General features: G+C 48.9%; 1 protein-coding gene across 1 annotated transcript in view; it reads right to left on the bottom strand.

Moving 5' to 3' along the window:
* The window catches only part of LOC148138215 (uncharacterized), a 103,690-nt gene that overhangs the window by 1,307 nt on the left and 83,796 nt on the right, over positions 1–18,587 (bottom strand). Inside the window, exons 4-6 of the mRNA XM_087981887.1 lie at positions 13,056–13,179; positions 10,652–10,748; positions 2,506–2,569 (exon numbers count right to left, since the gene is read on the bottom strand). Coding sequence (XP_087838013.1) covers positions 2,506–2,569; positions 10,652–10,748; positions 13,056–13,179 — 285 coding nt within the window. The remainder of the gene's footprint in view (positions 1–2,505; positions 2,570–10,651; positions 10,749–13,055; positions 13,180–18,587) is intronic.

Here is an 18,587-nt window from a genome sequence, read left to right as displayed (position 1 = left end):
TCTCCTTCCAACATGTAGCATTTGGCGGATGATTTCCATCAATTCTACAACACGGATACAACTGTGTGTGTGTGTGTGTGTGTGTGGGTGGATGTGCGTTTGTTGGGTTGTATGTGTGAGCGTGGGATGGTGTGGGTTTAATAGGTGTATGACAATGAATATGTGTTCTGTACGTGTGGAGTGTGCGGGAGCGCGGTGTATGTTTGTGTGTGTGGGTGAATGCGTGTCAGTTTGAGTGAGTGTGTGTGGGTGTCTATGGGTGTTTAGTGTGTACGTGTGTGTGGAGTGTGTGGTGTTGTGGTGTGTGTGGGTGTGTGTCCGTGAATGGTTGTGGATGAGTGGATGTGAATATGGGTGCGTGTGTGGTTGTATGTAGGTGAGTGCGTGGATGTGTGTGGGTGGGTGTCATTGGGCTTGGTGGTGTGTGTCAATTTGTATTTGTGTGTTTGTGTGTGAGGGATGTGTGTGGGTGTGCATTTGTGTGTCTGTAGGTGTGTGTTTGTGAATGTGTGCATGCGCTTGTGGGTGTTTGTGTGTGGGTGGGTGGTTGCACGCGCACTTGCCTGTGTGTGTGTGCATCTGGGTAGGTGGATGTGTCTGTGTGTGTGAATGTGTCTGTGTGTACATTTGAGTGCATGTGCGTTGCTGTGTGTGGGCGTGTGTGTGTGAGTGTCTGAGGGGTGTGTTTGTCTGTGCATGTGCGTGGCTTTGTGTGCTTGTGACTGTGTGCATGTGGGTGTGTTTGAAAGTGTGTGAGTGTGTGTGAGTCTGTGTGCGGGTGTCGATTTTTGAGGGGGCATGTGTGTGGGTGCCGGTGTGAGCATATGTGGGTGCGTGTGTGAGTTTGTGTTTGTGAGTGCATGTATGTGTTGGTGTGTGCGTGTGTGTGAGTGGATATGCTTGTGTATGTGGGTACTGGTGTGTGTTTGTGCGAGTTTGTGTTAGCGCGCGCGTGTGTGTATGTATGGGTAGGTGTGTGTAGATGTGGGTGGATGTGTGAGGGTGTGTCGTTGCATGTATGTGGATATGTGTCTATGTATAGGGTGAATGTGTGTGTGTGTGTGTGTGGTGTTTGTATCTCTGTTTCAGCTTGTGTGCTCATTTTCAAATCCTTCCCCACTTTTGAGCATTCAGAATGGATCAATAGACACCGAGGAAGAGGAAGAGATCGATTGACAGGCACTATCATCAATATTTATTGCCAGTATGACAGATGGCAGGGTAATAATGCTGTAGGGGTCTTGAATACCAAGCTAAGCTGTGTAAAAATGGATTGCTTGGGAGCTGGGAGTGCCATCTCCACGATCCCACAATATCCATGCCATTGCACTTTAACACATGGAAGATGGAGCGTCTGGGTCATCAGCAGATCCAACATCACCAACTCCTTCGCCCGGCATCAATGGGTGCCCCGGTAGCAGTTGGCTTTGATCTTCAGCTCGTCTCCTCGGCAGGTCTGCTCTCGGCACAGGCCTCTCAACAGTTCACATGTGGCTCTAGTCTCTGCGAACGAAACCAGCGAGGCCGATGATTAACCAGGATTCTTCTCAACCCACTCGTACACCACGTCAGAATTACTGATGGTGAAACCTGAACAGCCGGAAGAGGGAGCCATTAGGGTCATGGGGATCGCGCACGTGAGACTTTCGTCTCTGCAAACAAACACCCATGAAAAGTTTTTGACTCTGCATCTTTTTTCTAGGTTCGGACAGAGTGTGGATGTGAGGCATTTGGAGTCTGCCACTACGCCCAGAAAATAAACCTCTAAACCTGCTCTACAGAGCGGCTGACAAACCTGCGTCTCCGACTTGCTCTGTTGTAAAGCTCCAACGTGGAGATCGAATTCAATGATTGCTATCTATTCACACAGGCTGTGCCTTAACGGTAGGATGTGCCAGCATATGTGGGTGGATGCTAGAGTGTCACAGTGACTTGTGCTGATGCGCAGGAGAAAGAGTTTTTATTTTGTAGTTTTAAAGGATGTGGGTTGCAAGTGGGAAATTGACGTTGAGTGAGATGATCACCTTTCAGCATATTGAGGTACGGAATCGGACGACTCCTTGTTTGAGGTGATATGTTTCTGGATGTGTGTGTGTGTGTGTGTGTGTGTGTGTGTGTGTGTGTGTTTCTCTCTGGCTGTGTGTCTATTTGTTTGTTTCTCTGGTCCACAAAGCCTCAGTGCCAAGCGAGGAAAAGGCAGTATCAGAGAGCGGACTGACAGGGAATGGAGGGTGCCTGGGGCCAGCGGGGCTGTGTGAAGTCAGCAAAAGCCAGCAGTCTCCTTTCAATCCGAGAGCCAGACTTTCGATAACCTCCCACCCACATGCCCCCACGCGGTAGCGACTCACTTGTGCGATGAAATTCCTCCGTGGCAAAAGACCGGCCCGAGACAGAAACAGGTCCAGGAGTTCAAGCAGGAGGAATAGGAATACTCCCTTCATTCTGTGGTCAGCTCCTCTGAGCCTGGAGAGGGCAGAGCGAATATGACACTGTTTACAAACCTACTTCTATGGGAATGGTCTCTAACAGTCCCATGTCAAGTGGCAAGCGAGAGCCGGGGCCTTCGAATCTGGTAACAGAAAGACAGTAGGAACAATCGGACTGTCAATATCGGCAAAGGCTCCCAACGTTTCTCTCTGTCTCTCATTTTGTTTCTGTCTTGTCCTCATACTGTCAATCGTGTTTCTATTTCACTCTCACTATGTCATTCTTATGCCTCTCACTCTCTGTCTTTCTCTCACATTATGACTCCCTCTTTTATTGCTCACTACCTCTGGCTGTCACTCTCTTTTTCTTTCTTACTGTGCCTGTACCTCTGTCTTGCTTTCTCACACCTTCTCATCTTTCTCACTCTGTCATTCTATCTTGCTCTGTTTGTATGTCCCTGTCTTTCTGACTTTCACTCGCTCATTTCACTCATAATTTCTCTTTTCTCTCATATATCGCTGAATCTTTGTCTTTCACAGTCTCTCTGGCACTCTTGCTGTCACTCCGTTAACATCTTTGCTTAGTTATATATGTATTTCTTATTCTCTCATCTCTTTCACTGTTGCTTCTCACAGTTACTCACACTGACTCAATCACTTTCTCTCAACTCAGTCTCACTTACTATGTAACAATATGAGTCGCTCCCTTTCACTTACCGCTTCTCACTCTCTCTGAATTCCTTGTATCTTTAACTTTCCGTGTCTGTCATTCTTCCCGTAGTTTCTTACTCTCTCAAACATTCTGTGTTTCTGTCTCTGTCTGTCGTGCTCTTTGTTTCGCTGTCTGGCTCTCTACAATTCTCTCATTCTCTCTTTCCTCTCTTTGATGTTCCCACACACTGTCTCTTGCTCTCGATCTCTCTTGCTGTCTCTGTCTGTCTCTCACTTTTTCACTGTTGCTGTCTGGTTCCTTTGTGGAAAGCCTTCACACCGATTTGCACTTCTGATTCTGGATTCTGCTCTCACTGATTTTTTCCAGTAGATTTTCCTATGAAACATTTTCCTTGCTCATACGTCAGGATTATATCCCTTGCTTCACCTTCTTTACTCCGAAGTGCACGGCACGTGTTTGAGGGTTCGTCTTGGGTGGTGCTGTTCAGTGCCGAGATATTGTGAGAAGCGATTCTCGACATAGTCCGTCCTAATTCCCTGGAGCTGACGTATTCTGAATCGAACAGCCCTTCAACAAGATGTTTATAGTGCCCTCCTTCCTTGGAAGGAACTCAGCAGGCTGAATCCGTGATCATTTTAAATCATTAACATGTGTACTCACCCATTGGTACAACCTGAGCTTGCTCCACGTCACTGCATCGCATTTCAGAGACTCTGTCGAAATTTCACCACCTTCTTCACTGAGTCAAACTGCTAATCATTTACCCCAATCCCACAGTGCGTCAGAGAAATTACTATTCCAAAGTTTCTGTGCAGAATCTCTATGGTGGAGAAGCAGAATATTGAATAGCATGGACTGAGTGAATATTGGGAAGATGTTTTCATTGGTAGGAGAGAAGAAGATGCTAGGGCAGACCCTTAGTGAATGGTAGATCGGACTCGATGGGCTGAATGGCCTAACTTCTGCTCCTATGACGTTTGGCCATTTGGCCGATCGAGTGCACAGGATACTAAGCAGCATTCTGGCCTGTATTTTTGCAGAGTTAATCCAGCCAGCCTGCACATCCTTGTCACATTGTGGAGAAACTTCCCATGGCCAGTCCACCTGAGCCTGCACATCTTTGAACTGTGGGAGGAAACAGCAGTAGCCGGAGGAAACCCATGCTGACACAGGGAGAATCTGCAAGTTCCAATCTGACAGTCACCCATATGCCTGGCTGTGCGAGTCAGCAGTGCTAACCACTGACTGAAATTGCTACACACATTCCTGGTAGACAGAAATCAAGAGAATATTTCCCACCATAGGAGCAGAGGTAAGCCTTTCACGACATCACATTCTGTTGTGACATATAATAGGACCACAGCTGATCTGACTAACCACTGCTGCACCTTCCCTGTCTTCCCCCATTAACCCCCAATTCCCTCACTGTTTAAGAATCACTCTCTCTTTGTCAGTCTTCAATATTTTTAATAACCCATCATCATCAGCCCTCTGTGGTAAACAACTAAATTGTTTCACCCACCTCCCAGAGCACGGTCACTCCAATAGTGTGGAGCTCTCACAGCCCTGACCATCTGATAGTACCATCACCCTCAGTGCTGACCATCTGACAGTGCCTAATCACTCAGCACTGACCCTCCAACAGTGCCCACTGCCTCAGCACTGAACTTCTGACATTGCTGAGTCGCTCAGCACTCACCTTCCGACCCTCAGTACTGAAACTCCAACAGTGAGGATTTCAGTTAGCAATGACCCTCTCACAGTGTGACACACCCTCAACCTTGATCCTCCAACAGTGCAGCACTCCCAGAGAACTGACCCTCTGACAGTGCTGCACTCCCTCAGTACTGACACACCGACACTGCAGCGTTCACTCATCATTGACCCTCCAACAATGCAACGCTCCCTCAGCACTGACCTTCTCAGAGTCCAATGCTCCTTCAGCGCTGGCCCTCCAACAGTGCAATGTTCCCTCAAATCTGACCCGACGATATTTCCACTATCTCAGCACTGAGTCGCTGACGATGCCCAATCACTCACTGCTGACCTTTCGACATTGCCCACTCCTTTAGCACTCACCCTCCCACAGTGCAGCGCTCCATGAGCACTGACCACCTAGCAGTAGGGGACTTCCTCAGCACTCCATCCGACAGTGCAAATCTCGCTCAGCATTGACCCTCTGACAGTGTGTCACTCCCTCAGATCGAGACAGTCCGACAGTGTGACATTTTCTCAGCGCTGGGACTCGAAATTTGTAGCACTCCCTCAGCTCTGACACTCCAACAGTGCAGCACTTCCACAGTGCTGAACCTCTCACAGTGTGCCACTCGCTCAGCACTGACCCTATGACAGTGTGGAGCTGCCTCAGCACTGACCCTTCAACATTGCGGCACGCCCTCAGCAGTTACCGTCCGACTGTGAGTCCTGTAAGCACTGGGCCTCGGACAATGCAGAGTTCCTGCAGCACTGTCCCACCAACCGTGGGACACTTTCTCAGCACTGACCCTCTGACAGTGTCCAACTATTTCAGCGTGGTCCTCCTCCAGTGCGGCGCTCCCTCAGCACTGACCGTCCTGGAGTACCCACTGCCTCAGCGCTGACATTCCAACAGTGTAGCAATTCTACAGCACTGATCCAGAGACAGTGCCTTCTCCCACTGCACTGACCGTCTACCAGTACCGTACTTCGTCAGCACTCCATCCGACAGTGCAAATCTCCCTCAGCACTGACCCTCTGACAGTGTGGCACTCCTTCAGCTCAGACATTCCGACAGTGTGACACATCCTCATCACTGACACTCGAACGGTGCAGCATTCGCTCAGCTCTGACAGTCCCCAATAGCGGCACTTCCTCAGTGCTGAACCTCCCACAGTGCGGGACTCGCTCCACACTGGTCCTTTGACAGTGTAGAGCTGCCTCAGCACTGACACTTCAACAGTACGACACGCCCTCAGCAGTGACCGTCCGACTGTGAGCCCTGTGAGAACTGGGCCTCTGGCAATCCGGAGTTCCTTCAGTCCTGTTCCACGAACCATGGGACACTTTCTCAGCACTGACCCACTGACAGTGTCAAACTCGTTCAGCGTGGTCCTCCTCCAGTGCGGCGCTCCCTCAACACTGACGTCTTAATGTACCCACTACCTCAGGGCTGACATTCCAACAGTGCAGCAATTCTTCAGCACTGATCCTCCGATAGTTGGGCATTCCTTCAGCAGTGACCTTGCAACAGTGCCCACTGACACAGCACTGAACCAGAAACCATGTGGCAATTGCTCATTCCTGACCCTGCGATGGTTTGACCTTCCCTCAACGCTGTCACTCTGAAAGTGCGGACACCCTCACCCCACTGATCGTGCCCACCATCTCAGCGCTCCCAAAATCTCACTTTGCCGCAGCACTGACACTCCAACTGTGCGGAGGTCTTCGACAGTATGGCACTCCCACAGCACTGACCCTACAACAATGGGACACTCCCGCCAACAGAGCAGTGCAACCTCAACACGAAATCAATGACAGAGCCGTGCTAGCCATTCACTGACTCGCTGACAGTGGCACACATCCTCAGGACTGATCATCCAACAGTGCGACACACCCTCAGCGCTGGCCCTCTAACATAGCCGAGGTCCCTCAGCCTGACCCTGTGTCAGTGCAACAAACCCTCAGCACTGAGCCTTGGGAAGCCTTACGTTTCCTCCGCACTGACCTTCCAACAGTGCAGGGCTCGATCAGCATTGATCCTCCCAATTGCGCGCTCACAGAGCATTGACGCTCGACACTGTTGTGCTCCCTCAGAACTGACCATCCGACCATGCGCAATTCGATCAGCACTGACCCTCTGATAGTGGGAGCTCCCTCAGCACTGACCATCCGACAGTGCAAAACCCCCTCAGCACTGACCATCCAAAGGTGCGACGTTCCCTTGTATCTGAACATCCAACAGTGTGGTGCTCCCATAACGCGAACGCGACAAGAGTGCACCGTCCCTCAGCACTTTCCATCCGACAGTGCGCCGCTATCTCAACAGTGACCATCTAACAGTTCCCCATTACATCACCACTGCCCCACTGACAGTGGGACACTGCCTCTGCTCTGGCTCTCTGACAACGAGGAGCTGCCTTAGCACTGACCCTCCAATAGTGCCCCATTTTCTTGTCACTGACCCTACGACAATGCGGAGCTCCACCATTGCTGACCCTCCGACAGTGTAGCATTTTATCAGCACTGACACTCCATCAGTTAAGAGCTCCCTCACCACTGACACACCAATGGTGTTGCGCTTCCTCAGCACTGATCTTCTGACAGCGCGGCGATGCCTCAGCACTGACTCACCAACAATGCAACGCTCCCTCTGCACTGATCTTCCGACAACGCGGCACTCCCTCAGCCCTGACCAAGTAAAGGTGCTGTGCATCCTCAGCACTGATCCTGTGACAGCGCGAGGCTCCCTGAGCGCTTACCAACCAACAGTGCAGCATTCCCTCAGCGCTGGTTTTCCAACAGTGCTCACTCCCACAACATTGATCCGGCGACAGTGCAGCGCACCCTCCGCACTGACCGTCTGATAGTGGGACTCTGCCTCAGCACTGACCGTCTGGCAATGCAGAGCTCCATCGGCACTTGCCCTTATTGTGCGGGACCTCATCAGCAATGACGATCAGCACTGATCCTCCAACATTGCACACTCCCTCAGCAATGATCCTATCACAGTGCTGCACTCTCTCAGCACTGTCCTGTCCTTCCCCGGCACTGACCATACAATGGTGCGGTGCTCGCACAGCACTGAATCTCTGACGATTGGAGATCCTTCAGCGCTAACATTCCAATAGTACAGAGTTCCCTCAGCACTGTCACTTCGGCATTGTGGAACTCATTCAGTCCTGACCCTCTGACAGTGAGACATTTCCTCAACACTGACCATCCAACAGTGGGACACCCCCTCAGCACTGACTTCCGAGAGTGCGGCACTTCCTCAGTACTGACCCTCTGAAAGTGCTCACTTCCCCTGTGCTAAACGCCCGAAAGAGCCCACACCCATAGCTATGACTACTCAAGTGTGCCCACTCACTCAACCCTGACCATACAACAGTGCTGCTCTTCCTCAGCAATGACGCTCAGACAGTGCTGAGCTCGCACTGCACTGACCCACCAACAGTTCCCGCCTTCCTCAGCACTGACCCTAGGACAGTGCCACTGTCCCTCAACCCTGGCAGTCAGCAAATGAAGAGCTTGCTCGCTACTGCGATTTCGACAGTGTAACACTCTCTCAGCACTGACCCTCGAACAGTGCGGCAATCATTCAGGACTGATCCACTGACAGTGCGGCACTTCATATGCACTGACCCACTGACAGTGCGCCACACTCTCTGCACTAACCCACCATCAGTGCAGCGCCTTCTCAGCTCTCTCCTTCTGGCATTGTAGCACGCCATCAGCACTGACTCTCTGTGAGTGCCACAGTTCCTCAGCACTGACCCTCCAATAACTTGAAGCTCCATCAACACTGAACCTCCGACGGAACCGCGGTCCCACAGCACTGACCCTCTAACTGTATGATACTCCCTCAGTGCTCAACCTCCGACAATGCTGATTCCGTCACCGCTGCTAATCTAACAGAGTGGACGTCCCTCGGCACTAATCTTCAGACTGTGCAGCACTCCTTTAACACTGATTTTCCCACAGTGCGGCACTCCCTCAGCAATTACCCATCATCAGAGAGCCATTCCCTCAGGCTGACCATTTAAAAGTGCCACACCCACTCAGAACTGACCATCCAACAGTACGGCGCTCCCTCAGCACTGACCTTCTGACCTTGCGGCGCTCCCTCAGCATAGATGGTCAATAGGGTGGCATCCCCTTCGGGCTGTCGCTCTGAGAATGACACACTCGCTCAGCATGAACCCTCTCAAAGTGTCTACTCCCTGAACACTGATACTCCGACAGTGCAGAGAACCCTCAGCACTGAGTATCAGACCATGTGGCACTCACACAACATGTGACAATGCCGCACTACACATCTGATAGAGCGGCAGTACTGACTTTTCGACAGCGTGGTATTCCCTCTGCTCTGAACTTCCGTCAGTGTGTCACTCCGCCATTACCAGTTCCCTCAGTACTGAGAGTATGGCACTCCCTCCGCACTGACCGTCTGACAGTGCGAAATCCCTCCAAACTGACCTTCTGAATGTTCATGATCTTTCAGCACTTACCCTCCGACAGAGTGGCATTCCCTCTGCACTGACCCTCCGACAGTGCGGAGATCCCACAGCACTGCGTTTCTGACAGTGTGGCACTCCCTTCACACTGAGTGTCCAACATTGAATCAGCCCCTCAACACTGACCCTCCGTCAGTGCGACACACACATAACACTGACCTCTGAACATGCGCCTCTCCCTCAGCACTGACACCCCCAACAGTGCTGCACTCCCTCAGCACTGAAGTTCTGACAGTGCCCACTCCTTCGGCACGGACCCTCCGATAGTGCAGCACCCAGTCAGCACCTTCCCTCGGTAGTGTAGATCTCTCTCAGTGCTGACCCTCAACCAGTGACCACTCCACCAGCACTGACCATCTAACAATGCCCACTGTATCAGCGTTGACCCTCTGCAGTGTGACACTGCCTCAGCGCTAAGCCTCCCGCAGCGCTGTCCATCCAATACTGGCTGCTCCCTCAGCAGTGTCCCTCCATCAATGCCCACTTTCTCAGCACTGACCCTCCGATTGCGCTGTGTTCCCATAGCACTAACTCTCCAACAGTGCACTGCTCCTGCAGTACTAACCTTACAATAAGACACTCTATCTAAGCACTGACCCTCCAACAGCACACTCTGCCTCACCACTGACCTCTGAGTGAGCCCACATCCTCAGCACTGACACACCGACAGTGCCGTAAAGCGCAGCAATGACCATCCGACAGAGCCTCCTTCCCCAGCATTGAGCCTCTAAGTGAGATTACTTCCTTAACACTGAGTGTCTGGCAGAACCGTGTGCGTCTGTGCTGACCCTCTAATAGAGCCCTCTTCCGCAGCACTGTCCCTCTGACAGTTCTGACTGCCTAAGCATTGTTTGTCCAAAAGTGCACAGATGCCTAAACACTGATCTCTGACAGAATTGGAACATCCAGACATCGTGATGATTTTCTCCAGCCTGTGATTCCAGCTGGAGTTGAACCTGCTAAGCAATGTGTGAACATGGCATTTTGTCATGAAGCGATGGGACTGTGATTGTAACGAAGTACGAGCTACAAAAAATCAATATGCATCCTCATTCTCGGTCATTCCCCTTCCACCACCCTCCACCCACATTCCCTAAATTCTGGTCAATGTGAGCACACCCTGATCGTAGTGAGCAATGAGAGACAGACAAAACCAGTGATCAATGCAGTGAATTTTATTTCCTTGTTTCAGAAAACAGTGGGTCATAATATTATCGTGTCTACGTGATTGAGCTGAAACAGAATTTCAGAATGGGCAGACAGCATCAGTTGAACCTCAGTCATTCCGCGCCCTGTGACACATTTGGTTTTCCCTTCATCAGCTTTTCCAACAGCAGTACTTGTTACCGGCACATATCCCATTGAGAGTAGTCTCACTGTTGTCACACGGCCTTTGTTTACATGTTGCACCCAAACTCATACAATCGCTGAAGAAACCTGTGAAACAGAAAACGCCTTTCATCATTATCAACATTCAGTCCTGGAAGTAGTTTCCAACCCAGAGTGGAGTGTAGTTTCACACAGGGACAGGGAATGAAGAGCTATCCAAAGTGCTCAAAGTCTGTTATAACCGATACTGAGAACACAACTGTGCACTGTGCTCATGTGTGGTGCAATTGAGTGATATCGAGAGCAGAATTGTGCATAATGATTTAGTGTGGTGTAACTGAGAAATACAGATCGCAGCATTGTGAACTGTTGTTTACATTTGCTGCGGTTGAGTGACATTGAGAGCAGAATTCTTCACTGCGCATTTTATGTGGTACAACTGAGAAATGTTGAAAGAAGATTTGTGTGCTGTACATTAAATGTGGTGTAAGCGAGGGACAATGAGAGCATAATTGTTCATGGTGTTTTGTGTATGGTGTACCTGAGAGATATGGAGAACAGAATTGTGCACGGTTCTTTATATGTGGTGTAATGGACAAATGTTGAGAGCAGAATTGTGCACTGTGTTTTAGGTACGGTAAAAGTGAGGGATACCGAGAGCAGAATTGTGGAGCTTGTTTAAGGATATCAGCACTGACACATAAAGTGGCGATGTACCGTTATGCCAATTGGAAACCAGCTTTTCAATCGGCTGAATAAGAAGATTTAGTGTGGAGGCGGGGTGACTGTTAAGTGAGATGTGATAATCCATCTGCTATTGCGACTTCTCAAAAGATGAAACTTTCTATCTAAACTATGAAATTGCATCTTCCCAACAATTCTGGTGCTGGAAGAAAGCTATTTGACTTTTTTGAAATGTCCATGTTCTTCGTGTTAATTGTATACTTGGAACCTCTTCTGAATACATCCACGGATAAGCCTCAATGATGACAGAAACAAAACAATTTGGCGCCTCTGGCCTAACAAGCTGGTTTTCAGTCTGGGTCCTTAGCTTTTCCTGTATGACCCACAAGCCGGGATCATTTTAATTTGTAGATCAGAGCGGTGCACAGTTCTCCGAGTAGGTCAAACAATTGGAAGCAAAATTCTGAGAGAACATACCAACTCATGTTGGAGCTGGGATGTCAAGAAATCTGCCATGGTGCCTTACTGGACCATGTTAAAGAAACTCTGGCACCGGGCATCAGGCATTGCATAAACAGTATTTTGTTTCTAGAAAAGGCTTAAAGGGAGAGAGATAGAGACCGAGAAATAGACAGCGAGAGAAAGAGAGAGAGGGAGGGAGAGATAGGAGGAGAGATGCAGGCAGATAGAGAAGCAGAGACAGAGATAGTGACAGCAGAATGATTGGGATTGAGATAGACAGAAAGAGAGAGAGAAAATGCAGATACGCAGAGACAGAGCTAAGGATAGTGATGGAGGGAAAGAGATATCATAAAGTGTAGAAGAGACTGAGACAGGGGTAGAGATAGAAATGAAGAGACAAATGGAGATAGAAAGACAGAGAAAGACGGAGATAGAGAGAGAAAAAAAACGAGTGCGAGAGAGACAGAGTTGAATGGGACAGTTTCAAGGAGATTTGAGGATCAAGTTTTATTGTCCTAGCCCCCTCTCAACTTAAATGCATAGCCTCTAGTATCACACATTTCAACTCCGGGTAAAAAACATTCTACCTATGCATCTCATGGTTTTATAGACATCGTCCAAGTCTGCCCTCAGCCTCCGCCGCTCGAGGGGAAACACTTGATAATGATTTAGAGGTGCCAGTGTTGGACTGGGGTGGACAAAGTTAAAAAGTGGACAACACCAGGTTATAATCCAAACGGTTTATTTAGCAGCCTTGCTTTCGAAGCGCTACTCCTTCGTCAGTTTACATGTGGGCGAGTATCATAGGATTCAGAATGACTCGTATTTGATTTAAGTACTTCCAAATAAAACTGTTGGACTTTCACCTGTGGCTGTGTGATATTTAACTGCATTTTTCTGCCCTATCCTTTATCGTTCATGTCCTCTAATCCAAGCAACATTCGGGTAATCCTCTTGAGCATACTCTCCATTGCTTTCACATCTTTCAAATAATTGTGGTGATTCGCATTGAACGCAACGTTCTAGGTGTTGTTCAAACAAACTCTTATAAAGGTACAGCATGATATTGTACCTCTTGTGCTCAATTACCAGACCAATAATGGCGATCCTGCCATATTCCTTCTTTGTGACCTTATCTAATGGCATAGCTACTTGTAGGGAGCCATTGACTTGAATCCCAAGATCCCTTTGTACGTCAATGCTGTTCAGGTCCCTGGACACGTCTACTTTACATTTGATCTCCCCAAATGTCCAGTGCCTCACTCTTACCGTCTTTCAGTGTGTTGAAAGGTCTGAGATAGGGATATCTGTAATCAGGGAAGGGATCATAGGTGTTGCGGAGAGTCCTGAGAATGGAATTGCGGATGATCAGTTCAGCAACGATCTTCTTCAACTGCGGAACAGAGTAGATGGGCCATACAGCGTATTTGTATTCCCTACACCTTATTATCTTAGAAAGGTAATGTTCACAGCAGCCTCTCAGTGGGTGGGGGGAGCAGAGTGAGGAGGGAGTGAAGGATGTCTGAATGGAGATATAATTACAATGATTTAGAATCACCCGCAACACAGAAGGAGGCAGTTCGGCCAAGCTTGTACATGCCAGCTCTGCAAGTGGGCAGTTCACCCAGCGCCATTTCGTTGTTTCCTTGTCATTCCTTTCCATATTATTTCGTCCTGGAGGCTTCTGTTCGCACTCCCCAGCTCCCCATTGACAGGTCGCTCGCTCCCCAAACATCCCAGTGAGAGTGTTTTTCGTTCCTCACTCTGCATTTCTGCACCCTTTACCAATGCCCTGAGCCCTCCAGTTGTATATAATCCTGTTTAAGAAACCGAACACACGGTGACTCAGCAAAGAGCAGGAAGGAAGATTTTGATTGCGCTGCAATTTTTCACCTTAACAGAACCGACCTGAGCTACCGCAGAAACAAGCCGAAACAGCCCTGACGCAAAAACAAGGCGGCACAGGCTGAACGGGCAGAATGACAACCTTGTTTTCTCCCCTTCACCCACATCCAGAGTCTTCTCTCCGATTTGCACTGACCTCCCAAATAAATGCCGCTTCGCAGTTCCCTGTCAGCAGTGTTGGGCTGCGCCAGCACCAAGACACAAACAATCAATATTGGAGATGTCCACATCATCAGGCTTGCTGCTCAGAGCTACAATGAGCAGGCTGGCACACTGCTGTTGTTTATATGGACTCAAAGAGTCTGCTGTGGTTTATCATCACACATGTATGAACTAATATATATTCACACACACACACACAGGCACAGACATACACACGTACAGACACACACACACGAATACACACACACGCAGACACACAGACACACAAACACCAAGACACACACACCCTATAACCACATACAAACGGACACACATGATGCACACACGCAGATACACAGACCCACAAAACACAAAGACACACTCACTCTCAACGGCATTCACATCGACACACACCGAGACACACACACCAAACCCACATGCCCACACTCCTGCACACCCTCTCACACACACCAGCGACCCACACAGACACCCACTCACCCGGATACACAAACACACACACCTTACCCACACAACCCCACACATCCACATCCACAAGCAAACTCCCACACACACGCATACACGTACACATATACCTCACCCAACACACACAAACACACCCCTCACACACACACATACTTGCACCGCGACACACGTACCCCCCACACACATACACCCTCACACACAGACACACACCCAGACATACACTCACACACACGCTACCCCTCACTCACGCACAAACGAAAACACAGACACACACACACGCACAGACACACACACACACTTCCCACACGTACTCACACAAACCCCACACACACCCCTCATACACACAGCACCCCGCTGTTGTTTAGATAGAATCAGTCTCCCGTGGGTAATAATCACGCATGTGACTCAGCAGACGCTGTATCTCAGTTCGGCGACCGCCAGGATGGCCTCAACCATGATCTTTGTTGCTTGTCACCCCACAAGCACGTAATAACTCCCCACACACGCTCTTACATCAATCAAACACGCACACTGGCATACACTCACACTCACACAATCGCACACACACTCACATGGACGCCCTCCCACAGTCACACATAAATACACACACTCACCCAATCACGCACACTCACCCAATCTCATGCTTACACAGACTCTCTCCCACACAGACACTCACATATACACACATACATATGCACACACACTCCTCCCACACACAGTGACACTTTCACACAATAACACAGTCCCTCTCCGACAAACTCACAGACGCACAGGCGCTTACAGTACCCTTCCCATACTCTCATCATCACACACTAAGACGGACCCTCCTCCCAAACCCTCACACACACTTACACAGACCCTTCTTCGACATACTCACTCCTCTCCTCACACAAAGACACACATCCTCACACACACACTCACAAACTTACACTCACAGTGTCAAAGACACCCACAGATTAACTCCTGCGCTCACACACGCAAGCACATCCTCACACATGGACACGCACAAGCAGATACTCACACACTCAAACACCCACTCATACACACTCACATGGAACCTCCATGTACGCACTGAACTGCACACACAAACACTCGCGCGTACACAACAAATTCCTCAAAAGTCCCGAAACAGCGCATTTAAAAAGCACTACCACCTTCAACTAGAAGTACAAGGGTTGCAGGTATTAGGGAACACCACACTCGGGAAGTTCCTCTCCATTTCAATCACCACCCTGACACCCAAGACCCACGAATGAATGAAAGGCCCTTCTATCCACACTCACACGCACTGGTACAAACCCTATTCCCACACATGCGCACACACTCACATACACACTTTCACAGACAACCTCCCCCACATGCACGCACGCACTTGCATACAGTAAAACACGCTCGCACACACACTCACATATACACATGCACACTTACCCAAAAACACCTTCTAAACATGCATAAACTCAAATACAATAACACACTCTCCCATACAATAACACAAACTGACAGACACTCACCAACACTCAAACACTTGTGCACACTTACACAAACCATCCTCCAACACTCACGCATACATACTCGCACACACTTACGCAGACCCTCATCCACACACTCACTCACTCAGAGACATTTACACAGACTCTGTCCCACACAGACACTCACATATACACACGCACATATGCACACACACTCCTCCAACAAACAATGTCACTCACACACAATAACACAGATCCTGTCAGACAAACTCACACACACATCGGCGCTTACACAACCATTCCCAGGCTGTCACCATCATGCACTAAGACACAATCTCTCCCACACTCACGCACTCACGCTTACACGGACATTCTCCAACACTTCCACACTCATACACACTTACACAGACCCACTCCGACACTCTCACGCTCACGCTTACACTGATTTTTTTTCCCACACTCCCACACTCATACAAACTTACACAGACTCTCTCCCACACTCTCACACTCACGCTAACACAGTCATTTCCCCGCACTCCCACACTCTACACAATTAAACAAACCCTCTCCCACACTCTCACACTCATGCACTTACGCAGACGTTCTCCCATACTCACACACTCAGGCACATTTAGACATGTCCTTTCCGGCACTCACACAATTGCAGATATTTACACAACTCCTCCTCAAGCATACATTCACTTACACATACTTATATGGACTTTCTTTCACACGCATACACTGACGCGCCTTCACACCTACCCAGACCATCCTCCCACACACCCACACTCACACAAACTCACATACTTGAATCGACCCTCTCCGATCCACAGACTCACACTTGAACAGATCTTCCATCCACTCCAACGCTTGCACGGACCGTCCCACATATGCAAACGCTCAAACTTAAACAGACAGTCCTCTCACATGCGCACACACACAAAATTACGCAGACAGTCCTTGCATGCTTCCACATGCTAACGTACAGTTATGCAGACACTTTCCCACACACACATGCACGATCAGAATTACACAGACTTGTATCCCAGACTCACACACTTCCATAGACACTCTCCCATAGAAACAATCACGAGCACTCACACTGAGACAGACACTCCTCCCACATACACGCAGTCACGGTCAAAACTGCCACACAGTTACACAGAGTTACACAGAACCTCTCCCACACACACTCGCATATACACATGCACACTTAATTATACAGATCCTCCACCCTCTCACACACATGCTCAAACACACTTACACTGACATCCCACCCTCATACACACTCACACACGTACATTCTCACACACTCTTGCACATAACGTGTCTCTCACAAACACTTACACACACTTTCACACACTTATATAGACCATCCGTCCACAATCACACACTCACACAATCCACGCACAATCATACTTGCATGAACCCACTCCGGCCCCCCACATACACATACACATATGTACACACACAGAGACATACACACTCACTCACATTTACACAGAATGTTCTCCAGCCGGTCCATACACAAAATAACACAGACACGATTCCCATACTCACATATTCACACATTTATGCAGATCTTCCGCTGATATTTAATCTCACGCACACTTAAAGAGACGCTTTCCCAGACATTCACACAGGCACTCAAACATGTACACAGAACCTCCAACCACACACACACATGTAGGCGTATAAATGTAGAATTACGCAGACCTTCGCATGCACGCACTCAAACACACTCATATATACACACTCATACACTGTAACACCCGTTTACACAGCCCCTCTTCCCAGGCATTCACACTCACACACTGGCACACACTTCAACAGACCCTCTCCCACATGCTCACATCTACGTAAAATCATTCACACATACTTACACATACAGTTACACACACTTCCAAAGACCGTCCTCTCACACTGTCACACCAACACACACTTCCGCTGACTGTCTCCCAAGCACACAGACACTTACAAATGCTCCAATACGCTGAAACACACAGCCACACACACTTGCACAGACCCTCGTGGCACGCATTCACGTTCAGATACACTAACAGGGAGCCTCATCCACATATTCACACTAAAAGATGAACTTATACACACACAGTCACTCAGGCGCACACTCAGACATACACACACTCTCTGCCCACTCTGACGCTCACGCAGCTATAGTGTTCCTTTCGCACACAGACACACTAACGCACTGCCACACACATACGCAAACCCTCCTCCGACACACGCACATTCACACACTTACATATCATACAAACTTACACAAAGCTGCCTCCAAGCTCACACACACAGTTACACAGACTCATACCTGCACAGCCCCTTCATCCACACACTCACACACCTGTAAAGTCCTTCTCACACGCACTTTCACACATTCACGCACACTTATACAGACTCTCCTCACACATACCTGCACTCACACACATTTACACACACCTTGCTCCCCTGCACACCCTTGCACAACCTCTACCATACACTCACACACACACACTTACACAGACCCTCATGTCAAACTCACAGATGCACCCACACGTTCTTAAACGAAAGGTTTCAAATACTGACACATCCACGCACATACAAAGATCGTCCTACCATGCACACTCACAGACATGTATGTATAAAGCACACATGCTTGAACAGAACCTCTCCAACACACTGACATTCACTTACATTCACCGTCTCCACAAAACAAACACCTACTCACACTCACATATAAATGCAGACTCTCATACATAATCATTGTCTCATATACACTTTATTGATGTACCTCCCACTCACACACACC

The sequence above is a fragment of the Chiloscyllium plagiosum genome, unplaced genomic scaffold (genome assembly GCF_037043375.1).
Source record: "Chiloscyllium plagiosum isolate Xiang-an unplaced genomic scaffold, Cpla_swu_hap1 HiC_scaffold_41, whole genome shotgun sequence".
Taxonomy (NCBI): Eukaryota; Metazoa; Chordata; class Chondrichthyes; order Orectolobiformes; family Hemiscylliidae; genus Chiloscyllium; species Chiloscyllium plagiosum.
Note: the sequence above shows the minus strand (reverse complement) of the source record. Positions and strands in the feature narration are given on the sequence as shown.